At 37.3% G+C, this 23,118-nt stretch overlaps 1 protein-coding gene across 3 annotated transcripts in view; it reads right to left on the bottom strand.

The window, feature by feature from the left end:
- LOC306864029 (UV radiation resistance-associated gene protein-like) overlaps nucleotides 1-23,118 on the bottom strand; it is a 108,350-nt gene that overhangs the window by 81,400 nt on the left and 3,832 nt on the right. For all 3 annotated transcript variants that reach the window (XM_079407705.1, XM_079407704.1, XM_079407703.1), the window contains 7 exons: nucleotides 22,539-22,656; nucleotides 22,053-22,087; nucleotides 19,229-19,390; nucleotides 18,695-18,769; nucleotides 18,444-18,529; nucleotides 6,425-6,530; nucleotides 167-293 (listed from right to left, as the gene is read on the bottom strand). In XM_079407705.1, the coding sequence (XP_079263831.1) occupies nucleotides 167-293; nucleotides 6,425-6,530; nucleotides 18,444-18,529; nucleotides 18,695-18,769; nucleotides 19,229-19,390; nucleotides 22,053-22,087; nucleotides 22,539-22,656 (709 nt within the window). The remainder of the gene's footprint in view (nucleotides 1-166; nucleotides 294-6,424; nucleotides 6,531-18,443; nucleotides 18,530-18,694; nucleotides 18,770-19,228; nucleotides 19,391-22,052; nucleotides 22,088-22,538; nucleotides 22,657-23,118) is intronic.

Below are 23,118 nucleotides of genomic sequence, written 5' to 3'. Positions count from 1 at the left end.
AACACATTCAGTCTGACACACAGTTTTGGAAGAGAATGTTGCCTGATTGCAGATGTGTGGGGATATGAACCACTGGTGTATAACAGTATAGAGAATATGGGGAGTATTTTTCCCCCAAATAGAACAGATCTCTCGTTTACTTGGATGGTTTGATGAATTTGGTTACCTTTCTTTACAAGCTGCACTCTCTCTTTCTGCATCATGTCCATTTCTCTCGCCAACGCCTTCCTCTGTCTCTCCAACTCGCACCTCAGAATCCCGATACGTAGCTGCATACACTCTCTCTCTTTTTTCTGAGGAAAAAGACAACATAATGGTGGATCATTTATGTGGATTGAAGTATGTTACTATAGAAAACTTCTATATATATATATATATATATATATATATATATATATATATATATATATATATATATATATATATATATATATATATATATATATATATATACATAGAAGCATATATATATAGAAAACATATGTGTGTGTGTGTGTGTGTGTGTGTTTGTCATATCAGACAAAAATATAAGATATATTTTGCATTGCCTTGTAAAACACTCTGGAAAGAAAGCACATGCCAGAAACATTCAAATTAGGGATGTTTTTTTTTTTTAAGCAGATTACAGCAGACGTCAGAGCCAGACCTTCCCTCAGCTTCTCCAGCACCCAGCACAGATGAGTCCACAGCAGATCTATCTAATCTACATCTACAGCCCTGCGGCTTTCGGGACTGTTAGTGAGCCAAGTGCACTAATGAGGACCAGTGATCTGACGAGGGTGAAAGTGGGATCGAGAGCAGATAGGAGAAGAAAAAAAGAGCAAGAGGAGAGATAACACGCAGGGAAAGTTCACTATGTCTTTAAACTCTATGATTGGTGGTGGTGATCCCTATCATAACCAGAACTGCAGATTTTAATGCAGAGCAGGACGGAGGAGCATCTCCAAATGTTTGATCCTCATGGCCTCCAGGGTCCAGTCAATACATATTTAGATTAAACAAACACTCAAACATGATGCAATTACAGAAACGCACAGCAAGGAAATCAATTTGATGTCTTTATACAGAGGCACAAGTGCACACCACTGGGTGTTGGGAAAATGGAGTGGAAGCGATAGCAATGAAATCTCCAGGATCTACTGGATCTTGTATTCTTGCACTTGGCAGCTGAGGAAGTGTCAAAGAGATTGAGATAGCACCTCTTTTTTCAGATAAGTTGAGCCCTTATATGGTGGGAAAAGACTTAGATCTTGCGTGTTTACTATCAACGCCACCGACACAACAAACATATGACATTTCACACACAGTTAAACATTTAAAAAACTAACACATGCACGCTACAAGATTTTTTACAGGAAAAAAGTAGGGATTGATACACATTGATACCGATGAGGAAAAAAATAATTTTCACAATTTGGTTGATATTTAAATTGTATAATACTATGTGCAAAAATAAAAAAATTAAAAAAAAATTAAAAATAAGATATGAATTTAGGCATCACAACATTATTATTAAAATTATGAAAGATTTTCATTTTTCATATTCTTAAGATTACATTTAATAGCTATTCGATTATTATGTTTTTAAAGACATGACAGTACAGGTTATGGGGTTGTCTGATTATCGACACCGATATGAAGCATTTTTATGGTTATTGGTGAGTCATTTTCAAAAACGATTTGCTGATAAAAATAATTTAAAAGCATTTCAAAAACGTTTTTAATCAGAGCCTTTGTCATTCTTAATTTTGACATTAATTTACATTTTTCACCAGACATATATATGGGTTCAAAATAATCAGTTACCGGTCTACTTGATCTGTAATAATCGGTATAGGCCCTGAAAAACACATATCGGTCAACCCCTAGTAAGGGTAATCTACATGTAAAATTAAGCCGAAATTAACATGCCCAATTAAATACCCTATAATGGTCAATAAATCAATATCGGCTGTTAAATAAATACAAAAATAATAATAATAATAATAATAATAATCATAAATATCATAAATATAAAAACAAAAACACATGTTAAGTGAACAAAATAAAATTAAAGTTAGCAAATAAATAAATAAATAAATACATACAGATATATACACACACATATACATAATATATACATATATATATATACACACATATACACATATATACATATATATATATACATACATATATACACATATATATATGAGGGAGAGAGAGAGAGAGAGAGATCTTCTTAAAAAAAAAAAATACTTTTGTCTAATTAAATACAAAAAGATTAGTACACTAGCATATAGATTATCTTCAAAGCAAGCACACATTACTAAAAGCCAAAAACCTTTAAGGCATGAAACTCACATCCTCTCACACACTAAAAATCACAGCCTGCTCTAATCGCCAGTAATGAGAAAGTGCAGAATAATTCGATTAGCATAGCAATAACCGGTACAGTGTAGTGTGCGTGCATAGGCTGATTGATTGCCTGAAGTGCCCTAATAGGCTCAAAACTGACCTGAGGCCAGGGAGAAGTGACAACATGGCTGTTTCAGCGGTGAACGATCTGATCTGTAATCAGCTTCGCATAACCTCAAGCCTGAAGGAAAACTCAAAACAGATTTTTGCTCATTAAGCGCAGTAACTGATACACTTTGTAAGAATTTCAGACCCTCGCTGACCTTTTGTGCGGTCCAGGTAGCGCTCATGTGATTGAGGGAGAGTGTCAGCTCTTAGTGTAAACGTATCCTGAAATTTGACATGCAGAGAAGTCCAGAAACTTGCCAATTCGTTTTTGGAAAGGAAGAGACTTCACAGTCATTCACAGAGACTTGACGAACCACCTAAGAAAGACGTTTGATAATATTCCCAGCATATGTAGGCTTCAGAAGGCTTTTAGACTCTTTAGACGGATATTGTATGGGATATTGTAACACAAATTAACTTGGAATTATTGTATGTCGTATTGTGTTTGCTGTGCTTTTGCATGTTTGTTCATAAGATACGCTTCTCCACAACTTAATTTCACATCACAATCATTTGGGTTCGAGCCACAGTGAGAGAAAAAAAGCAAAGCGACTCATTCTTTGCTTTGGCCAACCAAAAAAAACTAACAAAAAAAAAACCTGGAACCAAAAAGCTCACATGGTAAACAAAGTTTGAAAACAGAATGGCAAAACTCCAATGAAAATGACAGACCACCAAGATACTAGGACAGCAGAGATCAATAGAAGGTCCTGTGGACATCTCACCCTCTGAGAAAACAGCATTTCAACAGGTGGAGAGGCCGCCGCTATACAAACACTAAGCACTTAAACATCAAAGCCAGATGGAGCGTGTGTGTGGTATGGGCATCTTGAGTACTGGCGTCTTTATAACTCACAAGTGTGTGAGAGGGCAAATGTGAGTCAAGGTCATCTTTCATTCTAACTCATTCAAATGATTTCTGGTGTCATTCTTGGATGCAGTACATTTCAACAGATTTCTATCCTAAAAACATATCAGGTTCATTTAAGTTGGTCTAGCTGGTCTCCTTGTATGGACAAAATGGTGTTTAGCTAGTTGGATAGTTGGTTTCCCAGCTGAAAGGTGCCTTCGATCCAACTAAAACCATCTAAACAGATCAGTCTAACCAACCAGCCAAGGATGGGAGACGAAATAACCACCTAAGGCTGGTTTAAGCCTTTTCTTAAAGAAGGAATATGATGCTCCTGTCATGAAGGCTACCACTACTGTTCAAATGTCAGTAAGATTTTTAATGTTTTTGAAAGAAGTCACCCAAGGCTGTATTTATTTGATCATAAATACAGTAAAAACAGTAATATTATTATTACTGTTAATATATTACAATTTAAGATAACTGTGTTCTATTTGAATATATTTTAAAATGTAATTTATTCCTGTGATCGAAAGCTGAATTTTCAGCTGCCATTACTCTAGTCTTCAGTGTCAAATGATCCTTCAGAAATTATTCTAATATGCTGATTTGGAGCTAAAGAAACATTTCTTATTATCGTCAAAAAACAGTCGTGCTGCTTAATATTTTTGTGGAAACTGTGAAACCTTTTTTTCAGGATTCTCTGATTAACAGAAAAGCAAGCAAGCATTTATTTGAAATAGAAACCTTTTGTAACACTAACTGTTGAATAAAATACTTCATTTTGAAACAATAAAATAAAAAGAATCGAAAAGAATAAAATAATTAATCTTACTGCCCCAAACATTTGAATCCAATTCCAATCCTTCCTCATGCCTTCTTTCCTCTTTGCAGTCATGAATAAAACGCAAACAGTTATAAAGACAATTATTTAAAAATAAATATGAATGTTATTACATTATCAAAATATTAAACCAAGCAGCATCTACAAAACAAATGTTGCTAGACCATTGGTCGCCGCCTATGAAGGCAGCGCACTATGTTTTGAATCAGAGTTCTGAAAAATTTGAGAGAAGGAGAAAAATATATAATGTGTGTGTGATTATGGTTATTCTGAGTGGAAGATGTCTGGGCATTTGCAGCCTACTGGGAGAGGACAGACTTTTGAAATGTTCATTAACTACAAACACAACTTGAAAACCTCCCCGAACGGCTGCGTTTTTGCAGCTGCTGACTGCCACCTCCAAAAATCCTAAATGTGTTTTCCTTTCACTGTATCCTGCAGAAGAATGAAAAGTAAGTGTGGAAACACAAACAGAGGATTTTTTAGTGACAAGGCCATGGTGATACGTAGAGGAGCATTAACGCAGTGGGATTCAGGATCTCTAAATCCATCAAAACACGGGATACAAGAACCACCTGAGGACCTAATGACATATTTATGACGATCTGTGTAACACAAGATACACAACGCTAAGGCCATTTACTTAAGTGCTGCTGTTGGTGTTGAGTGACTGGGTACCCTGACTTCCTGTCTGAAACTGAGGGTACTTGCACCAGCATACTGAACACTCATTCTCACCTGCAAAAACAATATTGCAATTTGCAACAGCTCAAAATACTGGTTGCAAGCTTCGCATTTGTGAAGAAATTATTAAGAAAATTACTGGGAATTTTGATTTCAGCAATTTTTTTACCCAATCACATTTCTTTGCAAAGAGAATATTAATTTAAAAAATATATACAAATATATTTCATAAATATATTATATGAATGTGCGTGGGAGAGAGAGATACACACACACACACGCATGCATGCATGTATGTATATGTATATGTATATATATATATATATATATATATATATATATATATATATATATATATATGCACACCCATACACACACACACACACACACAGTATCGTGAGTGCGTACAGCTGGTGGATGTTAGAGGCCTTGCGCTCCTCCACCTTCTGTTTAGCTGCTAACGTGACGCGGATCTGACACGCATCGTATTTTCTCTCAACTCTTATCACCTTTTCTGACCCATTTCAGGTCGGACTCATTTCAGTCGCTTATAATGAGCTGACGAGTTGAATGGGGTATGTTAGATGAGGGAGACAGTGCTAGGATGCTCCGGGACAGTTTTGAAAACCATTTCAGAGACATGTTTATAATGTCACTCATATATAACATATTACATGCACGCACAGTTTTAAGGCAGCTTTAATCACCTTTTTGGTAACTTCATCCCTTAACTGACCACGACATTGCATGCATGTAGTTTATTTTGCGCTTTGATATGAATTGATACAAACTACGCTGAAACGTGTCTGGATTGATGTGATCGTAAAGACGTTCTGCAACTGAATAAATGCACTTCTTGTCAAGAAAAAACAGACAGAAACAGCTGTTATGAGTGGGAGGGCCAACCCTAGGCTCCGCCCCTATGTTAACAGCATTAAATAATTTTAAAGCGTTAAACTGTAAAAAATTAATCGCCTGCGTAAACGCGCTAATTTTGACAGCACTGCGTGATATATATGCACACACACACACACACACACATATATATATATATAGTATGTATTTTACATGTTACAGCTAATAGTACATTAGTTTGTAATGTTTTCCAATTGCGCTTTCAAGGACGTTCAATAAAGTGAATTGCTTGTCTGTTACACTGCTAGATTGCTTATCAAAAGCTGGTTTATAATGCCATCCCTTATGAAAGAGAAATTCTGTGAGCTTGGAAAGACAATATCCCCACTAGAGAGTGAAGTATTGAATTTTAAATTGTGTTTGACAATCTGCTATAAAATTCTGTCAAGCATACAGCAACTGTAAATTTAGCCTTTTATACTTGCAGAGGTGCTTTACAGATTCTTACCATCAGTGGTATGGACCAGGTGCAAAGGAAAAGAAAACCCAACAGGCCGGAGAGGATTTATGAAGTTAGAGGACATAGAAAGCATACAGAATATAAAAATAATCCTGAATGAATAAGAGCACACAAGCAGATCTAGACAACCCAAGAAATCCCACTAGTTTGATTCGTTGGGTCTCACCTTTTCTGTGCAGGATGCTGTTGTCCTCAGTTTCTCTTCAATTTCCTTCCCGATCTTCTGAACGGTCACCTGAGTCTGTTTAATGGCTCTCTGGGCCGTGTACAGTCTGTGGAGGAAACACACACATAGGATGCACCACTTTTAGGGCTGAAAATCTGAGAAAGAACTGGTTCCAAGAACTGAATGATTTCATGCCATGAATGCAGACAGAACATTGTAATAAAATACTCAGACTGAGTCTCCTTCACCACAGAAAACAGATGATGTTTTATCAGAGCTGTGAGCCTAATAAAAATATTACAGTCAAAAAAGGCACACTGAATCTGCAAGCAGCATATAAATTGACTTGTATAATTCAAACTACAAAACAAGTGACTCTAATGATTCTTTTTGATGAAACAGTGAAAAAAGACTAACTAATCAGGAAATTACACTGATTTTAATCTAAAAAGTTTAGTCTAGTTGTTACTGTGACAATTTGTAGCTTCTATTATTCATAATTTCATATATTTACATGAGAATGATTCTGTGTATATATAATATGTATATATACACACACACACACATTAAGATATTGTGATTGTATTGAGAGGCCTGAATGTTCTTCAAAAAGAAGTCAAAATTATGAGTACATGATGACAACATTTTCATTTCTAGGGGAATTATTTCTTTGAATTTGAAAAGTTTTGAGCGACTGCATAAAACCAAACTAAAACATAATCAGTGATTGAATCTTGACTCAAATAAATGGAATTAGGTCAATCAAATGAAGGATGACAGCGGACATATGTAAACACCCACACTCAGATGTAATGGAAACAGAACTGCTGCATATGAGAGAGATGATCTCACATAGTGACCGATTTCAGATTTATATTTGCGGTAATTAGAGAACACATAAACTGAAACCTCATGACAGGACCGCTGGACCAAAGGAAGGTCAGGCGTTGTTTTTGCATTGTTTGTTTATTTCCCAAAGGCAATGGGCTTGTTAAGATAAACTTTTATAAAGAACAGGATTGTTAAGAGATTAATAACACTGCAGAAGGGTCGCCTCATTGTGCCTGTTTTTGTTTGCACCATGGTTCTCATTTGGTGCCTCATTTTCTGACTGATCTGGTTTTACAACCACACCAAATGGTTTCAATACCACAGTGGTATGGTGAAATTTTTGATTCACCTGAAAGACAAGAGGGTTCAAATATTCTGTTAAAGTGGATTGGATTGATTTTAATACAGTCCTGGAAATTTAGTTTATCTGCTTGTCCAATCAGTTGCAGACAATAGACGTGTTTAGGAAACCTGTCAGAAAATAAGTGATGTTTACACATTCTGGTTTTCTCAGAAAAATAACAGCGGCATAAGACAACAATCTGTGAACTACAGGAGCTATAAATCAAGGCTTGATTGCACTCATATGAGCTATTAGCACCACTAAGCCTCATGGGAAAGAAAACGAAGAAAAAAAATCTCCAGGCCTGTTAGAAACTAGAAGAATCCATACACATATGATCGTCGCACAGTAAAATGCATGTACATAAAAGCCCAAACATTCATTTTTTACACTGCTTTGACATTAACATATAGCTGCTGTTCTCGGATTGGCTGAGTGAATGGTTGAATTCATGTACAGTATTCCCACTCAAGAGATTTTCATTTTCATGAACAGCGGCTGGGAGCTCGACCATACAATCTTTCATCGATGGTGTACAATTTACTTTGTTTCACACTCTCCTCGCTCGCTCGCCCTCCCTCCATTAATAGTTCTTTCTCTGTGTTTTTGAACAGTAGGATTAGCACATTCACACTGGAGTCCCTCAAGGAGAATCGTAAGTGCACATGGCCGGGTTAAAAATAATCTAGACACAAGGCAGATGCTAATTAGCACAGAAACTACAGCTGTTGTGCAGTTAAAGTCCATTCATGTAGATGATTGCAGGTTTCAACAAAGGAGTCAAGGCTAGCCTGTTTCGCCCCTGCTGGAAGGTGTCGCAACTACACCATTTGTGTTTTTCCATTAACAGTCACTCAGAATTAGCTTTGTATACTGAAAAAATATTTATACATACGGTTCAAAAGTTTGGGGTCAGAAATTAATACTTTTACTCATCAGGGACACATTAAATTAGTAACAGTAGACTTCAAAAGTGAGAAATTGACTTTTATTCTGCCTTTCATAGCTCAGGATAGTCTGTCACTAGTAATGGGTTTAGATACATCTCTCGTTACTATGAACCTACTTAGTTTTAACAGATTCTGGCATTTTCGAGAAATCCTGGTAAAACTGCAAACACCACATTGAGCGTAACGGGGAGAGATTTTCCTTCCGCATGCTGACAAAAACCTTGCAATGTATCTTCCCATCTGTGGGGCCTTTTTGAATCCACTGGGCTATGAGTCCCTTGTGATTTGGTTTTATGATTTTTCTAGTACTGCTTTCTTCCCAAAGCTCTTAGGCTGATGACTCCATTACCTCACACGTCATTCGTTAGCAATCATCGAATTGCAGAGATCCAATTAGAGGTCCAAGAAAGAACTGAGAGATGGCCAGCTTCTGATCAAGACCATCAAGATTCTCCTATGACTAGCTTTAGAGAATTCAAACAGTTTGCTGACAAAGGTTAAGTGCCGATATCAGCACAGTGAAACAATGCATACTAATACTCCCTGAGCAATTCATCTGGGTTACGTTTCAGCCCTCCTGTGACCACGCGGGTCCAAATCTAGACCTTCAACCAAGCTAAAATGCTCTACATCTGCTAAGAAGTATATTCAACAAGCAAAGCTCATTCAAAAGAGATCTACTTTTAACAAAACCCTGTGAAACTGAATAAAGTTTCAGAAAAGTAAGGCTTTGTGATTGTCTACACACAACTATGGTGACAATTTCTGGTGGTTGACCACGAAAACTATATAATACACAGCTACCATTTCCATAAATCCACATATTCTTCTATATACCTCTTTTTCTACAGCTTGAGATCGGAAAACTACGCTCATATTTGGGGCCTCCCCTTTCCTCGTCTCGCACTTTTCCCAGCAGCACTCTGCATGAGCTGACCAGGTCATAAATCACAGGGCCTTTAAAATCTATTCTGTAACAAGTTCACACAGCTACAGGAAAACATTTTTTTTTTTTTTAATCAGCCGTGTCTCTCTCTTGTTATATGCTGGATGATATGGCATGTCGATAAGTCAAGTCAAAGCTGATTTAACATCTTTATCATCACCGTGATTGAGATGAAGAAATCTGATAGGCCACTTCCCCCAGGTGAGCGGCAGTTATCGCCCAATCAGATTTCACGCATGTCTGCACTCTTATCAGCCCTCAACCCATTTGCCAGTCAACACCTATCGCCCCCAGCCAATCAGAGAAGGGCACAGGAGGTTACCTGGCAACTGGTAAGTCACCTCAGACATCAAAGACTCTCTAGTATAAAAACAAAAACACCTCAAGCACAACTTTCCAGCAAACCTTATGCAATGATTTTTGCAAAAACTTGACCCAATGATTTTGCGTTTGCTTCACAGTGAAACTAATACTAATACTGTGGCCTAAAGGATAGTGAGTTGGACTTGTAACCCGAAGGTTGTGGGTTCGAGTCTCAGGTCCGGCAGGGATTGTAGGTGGGGGAGTGAATGTCCAGCGCTCTCTCCACCCTCGATACCACGACTGAGGCTGCTCCCCGGGCTGCCCACTGCTCCGAGTGTATGTTCACTACTGAGTGTACACTTGGATGGGTTAAATGCAGAGCACAAATTCCGAGTATGGGTCACCATACTTGGCCACACACCACTTCCCTTTCCCCTTTTCTAAAAAGGAAATAAATTAGTTGTTTATTTTAAGAGTCTTATCTTATTTTTTTCTTGTATATTTAGTATTGCTCTTCAAATCAAGAAAAATTACTTCTTATCCGATTAATCGATGGAATAATCGGTAGAATACTCGATTACTACCCGATAGCTGCACCCATATTTATTAGCAGTGCTCTAACTAGCATTCAGAACACATTAGAAACCACACAGCAAGAGCAGTAGACCTTTTGTTATTTTTCATTATTGACACTATTTTCCCATTTAATACTGTAAAGCTACTTTGATAATCTGTATTGTTAAAAGCGCTATTTAAATAAAAGGTGATTTGACTTGACTTGTAGAAACGCACTACTCAGAATACCTTAACAGCACAGCAACATCCTAGCAACACACACACAAGGCAACTTTGAGCAATGTTGCCAGATAGAAATTAGTTACCCATTCTCAGTGGGAAATTGCTCAAGCAAAATTGCTAAAAAAAAGTTGTCCCGTGTATCATCAGCCTAACTACCCTTCAGAACATCTAAGCAACTGTATAGTAAAACTGACTACCATTGCCAAAAAACATTTAGCAAATGAATAGAAGTGTGCTAACTACTTCTCAGAAGACCATAGCAACTGCATAGCAACACCCTGGCAACCACAAGGAACAAAAGAGAGGCATTAAAACCAGAACAAGAAGGACTGAATGGGGAAAAAAGAATAATAAACACAGAAAAGCATTACCTCCTTGACCTGAAACACAAATTAATTCATTCCAGAGTTGCTGGAACAAGAACAGAGACGCGTTACTGTAAACAGTGATCTCTCTCTCTCGTTTCAACTCTCCTTCTATCCCACATTTACCTCTTGGTGTGTTTATGCATTTACCGTTCAATGATAACCAAATAAATCTCGACCAATGTTTGTTTGCAAGACAGCAGCGCAGCATTGTAAAACTAGGCTGAAAATAAAACAGGAAATGAAAACAAAGACAGATGCTACATGAGAAGAACAAAGATGCGCTCTGAGAGGTTTTGACGGCCACCTTATGTTATATCCTGAAACGGCCGGGACAGACTGGAGCTTGTCAAACCCAATTACATTTTACTGCCCAATCGTAACATTGTTTGCCGCTGGTAAAAATATAGATCCTGAACAGCCCACTGAAAGATATAAACACACATTCAAGTTACTGTTCTTCATTTCTCACTGCCATTGGTCTTCTCATTTCATGAGTTGCTCTACAGAACCTTCTGTACATACAGCAAGTGTACGTATGACTTAAGTCATTTCTTTTCATATTTCCAATGTGTATTTCAATTACAGTTTTAGTCATTTTAGTGGCATTTCAGTTAGATGCCAAGGCATACGTAATAAGTTTTGAATTTTTTCATTTGAATTTTTTTTTTATTATCTTTAATCGTTTCAATAAAAACACTGGGCTGTATTAGTAAATGGACATTTTAATTAAAAACTACAAATGAAAGTTTTTTAATATTTATCTTATAATGTTTTTTATATTATAAATGTTACCATTTTATAAAATTTTTGTTCTGTTTTCTAATAATAATGATAAGAAAAATAAAACTCACAAACATTACTGTTTTAGTCAATTTTACCGTTTTAGAAAAATTATTTATTTCATTAATATTTCATTTTCACTGAGAAAGTACAGTGTACCGCAATTTTCTACATTTACACATTATCTGACAGAACTCCTTAATTTATTTATTACTTATAATTTACTTTTTTTTTTTTTTTAACACCTTTGCACCCATTTCATACAATGGCTTTCATATCATTTTCACTTTCCATGGATCACTGTGTGTGTGTGTGTGTGTGTGTGTGTGGAAAAGACAAAGAAAGGAAATTAAATACAGTCTGTATCGTTGGCATCTACAAATTAAAGGGATGAAAAATGTTTTCTGTCTCTTTTTTGTTTGTTTAAATGCTGATAAATGCCCTTATATCAGGTGATGGCCAGTGTTCTGCTGTTTTTGCCATTGCTTGACGTCCTCTTTCCATCCTGGAGATACGGGTCTCACACACACACACACACACACACACACACAGCCAAAGCCACAGATCTGCTTGCATATCACGCACAATTTACTTTAAAGAACACTTAGATCCAGTCTAAACTAATGCTTCAACGTTACACTCAACCTGCATTGCACTGGTATGATTATACCCAAAGTGTCACTGATCGATACGGTTTTCATCGTAGGCTAATAATTACACTCACACTATATAAATCAACGATAACGTATGCAGCCTTCGCAATGGAATCAGACATATTGGGTTGTGCTCACGAAAACATGCCACATCTGTTAACCTGCGTCCAAATATCCGTCACAAAAAAAGAAACAAACACTTTCATTGCACAATGAACAAGTGACACGACACGGAAAAATCTAGAGCGCAAACAACTCGAAGGGATGTGAGTCTGAACGGAAAAGAAAACAAACACGCAACTATCTACAGTGGACCCCTACCTGCTGCTCAGACCAGGAGAATGTCAACACACGCCTCCATCTCCACACACCTAGGAACTCGCCATTGTCTCCAGTACTGGAGGGGCAGATAAGATTGAGCCGCATGGAAATATTTTGGGCTCTGACATTCCTGCCTAGTCTTTGCCGAGAGACGACCAATGCTTTGACACCTCGCCATGACATCATGCCTGTTCATTTTTGCTCAATAAGAGTTTAATTTAAGGATATTTTGGCTCAGTCAGGGTAAAGCCCCGTTCACACCAAGAACGATAACTACAAAGATAACAATAAATATAACGATATTAGCGTCCACACCAGCGAACGATATCGTCTGTATATTCTAAATGAACGCGCGTCTGTTGCTTTAAATTCTCGAGCTCCTTAAAGCAGGATGGATTCTGATTGGCTGTCAATGTGATTCCAAAGATATCGTTTCTCTGAACGTTTATCGTTATAGTTGTGGTGTGGACTCTGCTATTCTTTAACACGGAGAACGATTTTTAGAACTACATCTTTATTGTTATCTTTATAGTTATCGTGCTTGGTGTGAACGGGGCTTAATTGTGTAATCTTGGGTTTTGTTTGATGGCACTTCGGAATTACAACCAAAAAATAAAAAAAATAAAGTACAGCGCATTGGTAAATTTAGGTCTGTAGGTGTGTTTTGCTTGTTGACAACCAAAAGGTTACAAATTGGTGTCCATTACATTACACAGCTATAAAAATACAAATCCATGTTCTTTTAGGCATAAACCTTTAGGTATTCAGTGTAATATTTTGGATGACCTATTGTTTAACAAAAACTAAACAACCTGAAAAGTAGCTAGCATACAAAATAAATGTCTATATTTCAAGCTCAACCTTTCAGCTCAATTTAGAATAATTCACTTAATTTTTAACCCCTGTTACTAATTCTGGCATATTAATTTATTATTGTAATTTTTGCTTACTGTTTATTAGTAGAAAATAACAAAATCAAGAACTGTATTTAAACATCTCAAATGCTGGTCAAAAGGGTACAAAAGTTTAAACAAAACAACAACAAAAAATTAATAAAATTTAAGCATGTACTTTCACTCAACTCTTTATTAAACAAAAACATTAAAAAAAAAGTTGTGCTGTGAAGAAGTCCTGTTTAATTGAATAAACAAGGCCATCTCCTTAGTGTGAGCCAAAAAGCTTTTGTTGATTTTATAACTGGACCAAAAGGGAAAATTCTTTGACAAATCCAGCTGCAGGAGTTCTAGATCTGCAGCTCTGATCATGTAAGCTGCAGATTTGCTGTTTTCAGGCCCACAAATTATCAGACCCTCCAACTCACGGCAAGGAGGCATTCAGGTTCAGCTGACCCTTACATCAATGTCTCTCTGCACATTCAGCCGAGCGCTACAGTGCTTAACTCCGTCCAGAGTTAGATTATTACAGCTTCGGGACTGCGCTTCATTTTGAGCGTTACATAAATTTGCATTAAAACTTTACAGTCATTCAACCCAACAGACCAGACAACATTAAGCACACATAACCCCACAGCGCATGCCAAGAGATGGAGCAAACTGAACAAACAGTCTACATGAACCCAGAGTGATAAGATTTACACTGAAGGTCAAAATTTAAATATAGAAAGGGACGCATTTCCAAACAAAGAGAGCTAACTTGCTGTATTTCCTATGTGGTAAGCAGTCTACATAAACAGCATTCAAACCAATAAGAGCTCATAAGCAAGTCATAACTTCAATAAAAGTATTCATTTTAAAAACAAACATCTTACTAACCCCAAACAGTGTAGGCAGTGATGCAACTCTGGGTTTTAAAACGGACTTTTAAAGGTGTCATATGATGCGATTTCATGTTTTCCTATGTTTTTGGAGTGTTAATTAACTGCATAAACATATTGCATTACACGAACTGTTCTTTTTAGCAACGTCTTATGACCCCTTTAATGGGTACAGGCCTTGTAGAAGGTGCTGGAGAGATGCTGATGCACTTGATCCCTTTATTAAAGCTTCTCTATAAGCGGAGCTCCAATATCCCCACATGCCTTCTCTACACTATTATTACCAGCCTCCCACAAAGCCCTGAGTGACCTAAACACCAGCATCCATTTTCAGCCAGGCGATGTGGAGATTAAGGCCGAGTTTGTTTTTCCGTGAGGTATGGCAGGCGTTACCGGTCCTAAAGGTTGTTGCTTTAGGGTTTTAGGGGGCTAACGTGAACCCAGCTGTTAATTTCATACCTGATAATCCGGTCCAGAACCATGCCCTTCGGCGGAGGAGCGCAAGACCCGTCGACCTGTTAAAAGTCGCTAAAAGCAGGAAGGGCTTATCGGCGCGCAAACCACGGGGGTCGCACTCTACTCCCTGAACTTTCCCATATAACACCACCTCTGTTCTTCACTTGCTACTTTATTAAAGTAAGGGAAATTTAACTGCAAAGCTTTAAGAGGGAAAAATGCAATTCTGAGTGAACATCAAAAAGGAACAGTTCACCCAAAATGTTCAACAGTAAAAAACAACTGCAGAAGGCAGAATCTGATGGAGAACTTCCAAAAAATTGGATGTAATACACTAGATTTAGTCATGTTACAAAGAATACAAGTCTAGATGTGACAGCTCTTCACACTCAAAAAGGATTTTGAAAGAAAGTGTTGATTATTCCCAGTGTGAAGCAGCTGTGAGGGGTGATGGGAGATAAAAAGTTGAATTCATACACAAGCAGGAATTTCCTTTGGCTTGCTTGAGTCTCGCTGAGATCATTTCCTTTATAAGAAAGTACGGGAAGGAATCAGGAACCAAAGAAACCGGTGAGGCCTGTGAAACACCTTTGCCATAGACACAAAGCTGCTTTGGCCCACTAACACACAATCATAAAACAAATGTAAAAGAAAACACTCCTTACAACAGTGCTTTGACAACTAAGACTGATTTAGATCAGCGAATGGCTACTTTGTTCCCACGGGCGGCCCGGTATAGCATGACAGACGGGCTGCCCGCCCTAGAGTAGCATAAATCGCACATGCAGAGGAAACATTTTGCTTTTGATTAATGATTCATTTTATTAGAAGACTAACTACTCTGATTTTTTGTTTTTCCTCTGTTTTATTGCTACTTGAAGTTTGTCAGGTTGAGTTAACCGCTGACAACACGGCACTGTCAATCAAAAACAAATGTTTCCACAATGCTGATAACAACCACCGCCATCCGCCCATTCAATATGACAAGAGGAGAGTTTATGCCAAAGTGCTATACAGACTTTTCACACACAGTCTCTTCTACATGTACTTCTTTCTGTCTGTCTTGCAAACAAACAGAATACCCAAAACATAAACACATGCAAATCAACTTGTATTGAAACCAATCTGCATTGATTACGAAACAGACAAGTGTTGTCCAATTACATAATGAATGACTCTTATGAGTCAGTTGTTTTTACTGAATCAAAGACATGTTGCACAACCAGTATAGTCTGATGCCCAAACTGTTGAGTCTGTTCTCTTATGTGAATCAGAAGCATACAGCACAGTCGGTGTAGTCCGATTCCTAAACGAATCACTCTTATGAGTCAGTTCTTTTAAGTGAATCAAAACATACAGTGCCAACCACTGTAGTCAACAAAGTACCAATCATATAGCTCTTCTGAGTTTAAAAGAAACATACAATATAATCAGAATAATACAGCACAGCCGGTGTAGTCAGATAACTGAACAAATGGCTCTTCAGGTCAGTTCTTTGTAGTTACTGACATTTCATTTGATAACAAATTATGAGTTTTGTCAAGGGTATGTCATACAAATAAATGAATGTTACCAGATTTTTAATTTATTTGTTCACTAATGTTGTTTCAGATAAGGCCATTGATTGCACTGCATTTATGCCACCACACCACAGACTGTAAAGTCATTAAAAATCCTTTGTGCAAAAAATATTTGAAATGTATTCATTAATAAAGTCTCATTTAGTAGTAGAACTGCATTTTTTCCATCCCAAATATTTATTCATCTATACTTAAAGGGTTAGTTCACCCAAAAATGAAAATTCTGTCAGCGTTGTTTACGTTGTCTACTAAACGTAAACAGCATTGATTACATTGATTACTTTCTGGGATACTCTCCAAAATGGCGGAAGACGGTAACTCGGGGAGTAGAATTGATGAATAAATTGTTTTCTTTGCGCACAAAAAGTATTCTCGTAGCTTCGTAAAATTACGGTTGAACCACGGATGTCACGCGACTATTTCACCGATGTCCTTGCTACATTTCTGGACCTGGCATTACTGTCTACGGAGGGTCAGAGAGCTCTCAGATTTGATCAAAAACATCTTAATTTGTGTTTTGAAGATGAACGAAGGTCTTACGGGTTTGGAAAGACATGAGGGTAATTAACAACAGAATTTCTGGTTGAACTAACCCTTTAAAGTACTAAAAGAATTGTTAAGGAACTAGAATCATAAAGAGGAATTGAAAATGAAAACATTAAATTCTTCGCGATTCCCATCCAGGCATTAATCATTTTTAACACAGACGTCCTTCCAAAAGTCCATAAAAGTTACAAAGAAAGCTGGAGTAATGCATCCTATGCATGTTTCTGTCAGTCGGCGTGTGCATACAAATATGTGACCTGTGCGTGAGATTTCAGAATCTCAGCCAAGACATGGGCCCACCTCAGGCTAAAGCCAAGATATTGCACAGACTCCTAATCAAGACTACCATGAGACTCACAAACACCGTCACACGTAGAGAGCAGCAGCCTCCAGCAAGCTCTATATCACCCTACTACAGCACAGTGCTGAGGGGCTGCCTTACATTCCTCACCAGAAAATATGCACATGGCCGTTGAGGTGCGTATGAATGATGGTCTGGAAAACTAAACACTTGATGGAGCGTTTACAGCTTGTGTGCTTCTTAACAACATCTGTGGGATCAAAGATTGTTTCTTTAGATATATAATGTTGATGTTGCAGCACTGCAGAAGTGTGTTCACACAGATAAATCTGAATACGGGAAGTGTGTCATAGTTACTTAAGACTGTGCAAAGCGCCTTCTTTCTCAAAACATCATTTGGATGAAAAGAGAGCTGCTGCCATCTAGTGCTGCAGTGAAGCTACAGCAGAACATTAAGCCAACATTCAAGGTCTGCAAACGCTATGACAAGGTGGACAAATTTTTCTTCCTTTATTTCCTGTGCTCCTCATCCATCAGGTCTTTTATCCAAGGATTACAGCTTTCCAAGACTGCAAAAACATCAGTCATCTTTGGCTGAAGAATAAGACGCCACCCTGCAGCAGGGGTCCAATTTGGGAAAAAAAATGCACAGAGCGCTATCTGGTGGATGAGGAAGGGAATGTTTCTGGCCTTTGATGATGAGAACTGCTTCTGGGTCTCAGATGGGAGGATAATAAAGTTCTGGAAAGCAACTGAGGGAGTTTCTTTGGAGCTGAACATACTTTATGTTAGAGCAAATGTTCATTTTCCTGTAGGAGTGAAATTCCTATTTTCTTGCAATAGCCAGCGCTGTGTGTTAATACAATCAAAACACTGCAGATGCATTATTACTATGTATTATTATTATGATTAGTCTTCAAACAGCTACACTTTTGTAGTATTTTATTATATCGTTTCCCCTTAAGTACATAATTTTGGAAGGAGCTTTGCACTGTGAATGTAAAAGTAAAATAAAACCAGAAAGTCCTGTTTTCTATCATAAGTTCCTTTTAAATTGAGCCTGTCTTACCTCAGTAAAGAGAAAACACTGTAGGAGTTTCTGACAGAGCTCTGGTCCACCTGAAGCAAACTGTTCTTCTTCCTGTCAGAACTTTCCTGTGGGAAGGAAAACAGCCCATGAGCTTCACAAAGAGTCTCTTCTTACCATATGAAGAATGAAAAACCCAAGAGATATGAGTGAATTCGAGCTCTGATGGATTACAAGGTTTGAAGATGGCCTGGAATTTATTTTGCAGCCCAGTCCAAAAGTTTGAACAATACCTTCTGATCAAACTCAGCTGCATAGTAGCCATCGTTCAGTCCAAAGATGATCTCATTTGGATTTCTGGAGCGAATCTGAAGGAAAATAGACAGAAAGAAATGACAGTTTTGTTTGGATGTGTGTTTGAACCCAAATTTACCTTAATTTCAAAAGTGTTCACTGGTCATGGAAAACATAGTGACCGAAAATGACTGAATTCAAAAACTCAAACTTAAGTATTTTATGAAGGAAAGGTTTGTTTGTTTTTTAATTTTGAATGAAAAAATGAACGAATGAACAATTCAATGAAAAAAAAATATACATTTATAAGTGCTATATTTCTTATATATAAATACTTCATTCATTTTGACAATATTTGTACTTTTTATAAATACATTACTGTAACTTTTCTTTTTTTTTTTCACCCATAGAAAACTTTAGAGGACTTTGGGGGAAAACTAGACAGTCATGCTAGATACCAACCTATACTTGATAGAGTATAAAAAAGGGAAAGCAAGAGATGCGAGTGTGAATGTATATATTTGACTCCTCACCTGTTGTCCTGTGTATCTGAGCCCATTGAGGTTGACCTTCCACTCAATAAGCAGCTGGTACTGTTCTTCCCTCCCACCCCATATTCTCACCACAAAACACGACACAGACATGTCCAAGAGATCCGGAAGCATTGCAAAATCTAAGCTCCGCCATGTTGGGTTCTGAAAACACACAAACAAACTAAATAATGAACACAGGGTCAAATAACTTCATCCTGTTACTTCAGATACAGATATTCCCTTACTGGACATCAATAAACTGATAACAACAAACACATTCAGCCATTATATTATATATGATCAAAGACAACAGAAATTTAGACTGTGAAACATATTGATTTTGTTAGTAATCGTACATGAGCGTGGCCTGTCATCATAGTCAATGATGCAGAGAAATGAAGCCAAGCTTTCAAAGACTGACAGCAGAAACAGATTTGCAAAACTGTGCCGTCAGGCAGTCTGGAGGCTAAAGAGGGTCTTCCTCCAAGAGGATGTGCAGCTGACAAAACTACCCTCATAGTGACTAGGTCAGCAGAAATAAATACAAAACAGCCATCAACATGACCACCAGAGTGGATGGAATGAAGGGATGATTACATGATTATTACACAAAAGAGGAAAGAGGTACAGAAGAACAGGAAGCCAATAAGAAAGGGAAATGAAGAAACAAAAAAGAGGGAAGAGAGGTGCAAGTATTTGATTGTGTCGAACCAAACAGTATCAGTTACACAGGTTTCAATTAGTCCTTTGAATCGATTTATAACAGTCAAAGATACAATGTGTCCGTCTCCAAACTGACTGTGTGACTATTTCAAAACTACTGCAATTATGATCTGCTGTAATGTCGATATACATTTCCTTTTTTTGCTCTAATAGGACAAGCAGTGAGATGCAATAAACAAAATTACAGACCACCAGCCATGACATTACACTTAATTAAATGAACATTCATTTGTCAATGTAATAACAAAGAACTACATTCAATAGATCTCTGCCTACTTCATAAATAGAAAGAAAAGCACGCCCAGAATAACAGAACAGGCCTCCAGCTATAAACTTGTCTTTATGAGCGTGTCATTTCATCTGAAAACACACTAATAAATACAGCATTCATAGCCTATAATACTTCAAATCATCACCATCATTATTAAACTGTTCCTTACAGTCTGGATAACAGACTTGAGTCTTTAATCGTGTTTGTATAAATCACATTACTGATGATCGTATGCTTTTATGTATTGTGCTGTAATTCTCTTCACACTTTAGCAGTTGCTATGCGTCAATGTTTTTCAGCAGAATTACAGACTTGGACAGAGTGACCACATGGTCATTAAAATGCTTTCCAGTCTCAAATGACGGGAGAAACATCCGTTTGAGAGCCTCAGAGGCCCACTTGGTGTATTAAAATAAAGAGATTGTTTCAAAAGTGAAAGGTTGCTGGTGTGACCCTGAAAAGCCCATTTAGCTAACCTGTTTTATATCAGTAAATTGAGCTGAATCAATGCCTTTTATGTGTAGGTGAGAGGGTTGACTGGCCATATGTGTAAAGATGAAGTCCTGATGCTTTTGGTTTTGAGGAGAACATTGAAACAGTATTGCCTTTTTACATACACTGCCAGGTCAGCTCTAGGTCAGTCTTTTTTTAACATGATTAAAACTCTTATTATTGGCTAAAAAGTATAATTATATGGTACCTACTGATGCTTTCAGCAAAAATTAAAGGTGAAGTGTGTAATTTCTGAACTACTAGTTCCAGAAATTATGACTGTTGTCAAAAAGGTTTCCCCACACGCTTTCCCATCTGCCATTGGTTTGTCTAAAAGATAGTTCCGCCCCCAAACTCACACCATTGGTTGAGACACTGCTGCTGTTTTCAGGCAGACTCTAAAATTACTAAAATTTATATTTTAATCAACTTACAAAAACAATGTGAAATATACTATACTGTGGTAACCATTATTTCTGTCAATAACATCGACAAATATTAACAAATAAGATAAAATGACAAAAAGACTCTAAGAAGGTCTTAAAGGTTTCACAGTAATAAATTAACTATGGAAACTGAGGCTACCATGGTAAATCCTTCAGCAGTCCTGAAAGATTTAACTCCGAATAAAGGGTTACTCCTCCCTAAAATGAAAATTGCAAACCGCGTACGCTGTTCTGTGTCAGCCGCACCACACAGATACGCTTTCTACATTTGTTTACGCTTTGATTTGAACGAAAGCGGTGTATCTGTGTGGCGTACGCTGTTTGCATCCAGCAGATACTCTCCAAAATGGCACTATGCTGATGCAGAGGAGACAAATTGTTGAATAAAGTCGTTATTTTTGTTTTCTTTGCGTACAAAAGAATTCTCGTAGCTTTGTAAAATTACGGTTAAACCACTGATGGCAGATGGACTATTTTGATGATCTCTTTCATACTTTTCTGGGCCTTGACAGTGTTAACTGTTTGGCAGTCAATGGGACAGTCACAAGCCTCCCAGTTTTCATCCAAAATATCTTAAATTATGTTCCGAAAACGAACAAAGCTTTTACGGGTTTGGAACAACATGGGGTAAGTGATTAATGTCAAAATTTTCATTTTGGGGTGCAGTAACCCTTTAAGGACATTTGTGATTAAATTAAAAGAAATGTACTTTTCTTATCTGACAGCAGAACATAAATCCAGAGGAGACGATACTTATAAGTAATGCTATATTATGTTACACCACACCACGCTGCTAAGCTATGATATGCTTTGAGCCGTCTTTTGTTTCACGTTTTAGAATAACAGACATTAAATCTCATCACCAAACACCAATGAAAACAAAAGCACTCACCAATGAGTCTCGGATGACTTCACTCTTATAAAAATCTGGAAAAGGTAAAAAAGAAGGTTAGAAGTCAATCAAAAGCTTTTAAATTCAATGTGACTTATGGGATACACTACAGTATAAATGTTTAGGGTCAGTAAGTTTTTGTTTGTTAGGAAATTAATTACACTTATTCAACTACGATGCATTAATTTGATCAAAAGTAACAGCAAAGACATTTATAATATTACAAAAGATTTCGGTTTCAAATAAATGCTTTATATCCATCAAAGTGGTTCCACAAAAATATTAAGCAGCACCAATAGCGTAAGTCTGGGGGTGTGGCCATCTCTTCAAAGGCCAATGGAAGACAGGGTGAGTGTTTGGAAACAGTCAGTTACTTTCTGTTTTTTCTTGGTGTCACTGGTGACACAGAAATTACACACTGCAGTTTAATTAATAAATTAAGTGAACAATCAGAGAGAAGCAGCCAGTTCAGCTGGCATCAGTCACCTCGTGATATCCGATCTTCCTGGCAGAGGTGAAGGGTGAAGTAAGTGTCAAGCAGAGGAGAGCCATTCTTGTTCACAATGTTACGGGCTGCTATGCTCCGCAAGTGACGTAAACGCCTCTGTCGGGACAAAGAAAGAAAGACAGTTCGTGAAAGAGACAAGAGCAATGGACAAAGACGATATTAGCATATTAAGAATACCATTTAACATCATTACTTTATTTCATACTCTATACATTAACACTTTCAAGCAATCAAGCACATTCAGTAAAAGTTTTCACACTTATGTGGAAAAAACACAGTATAATCTTTCATTCACATGCAATGAGTTTACGGTGGCTTTTGTCACTGCAATTTGAGCGGTCAATGGAAATCATCATGACATTTCTCAGAGTCTGATATCAAGTCTCCCATTTACTGGATCACGCATGCAATAAAATCTGAATGTTTCACAATTCTACACTTTTTTTTTTTTTTTTTTTTTTTAATCGCAAACAAATGACAGAGAAAACACAGACACAAAACATCATTGTGAGTCTCACGTCACGTCACTACTAAGCCAAGTCCTCCACCCTGACCAAA

This window comes from Barbus barbus, assembly GCF_936440315.1.
Source record: "Barbus barbus genome assembly, chromosome: 45".
NCBI lineage: Eukaryota > Metazoa > Chordata > Actinopteri > Cypriniformes > Cyprinidae > Barbus > Barbus barbus.
Note: the sequence above shows the minus strand (reverse complement) of the source record. Positions and strands in the feature narration are given on the sequence as shown.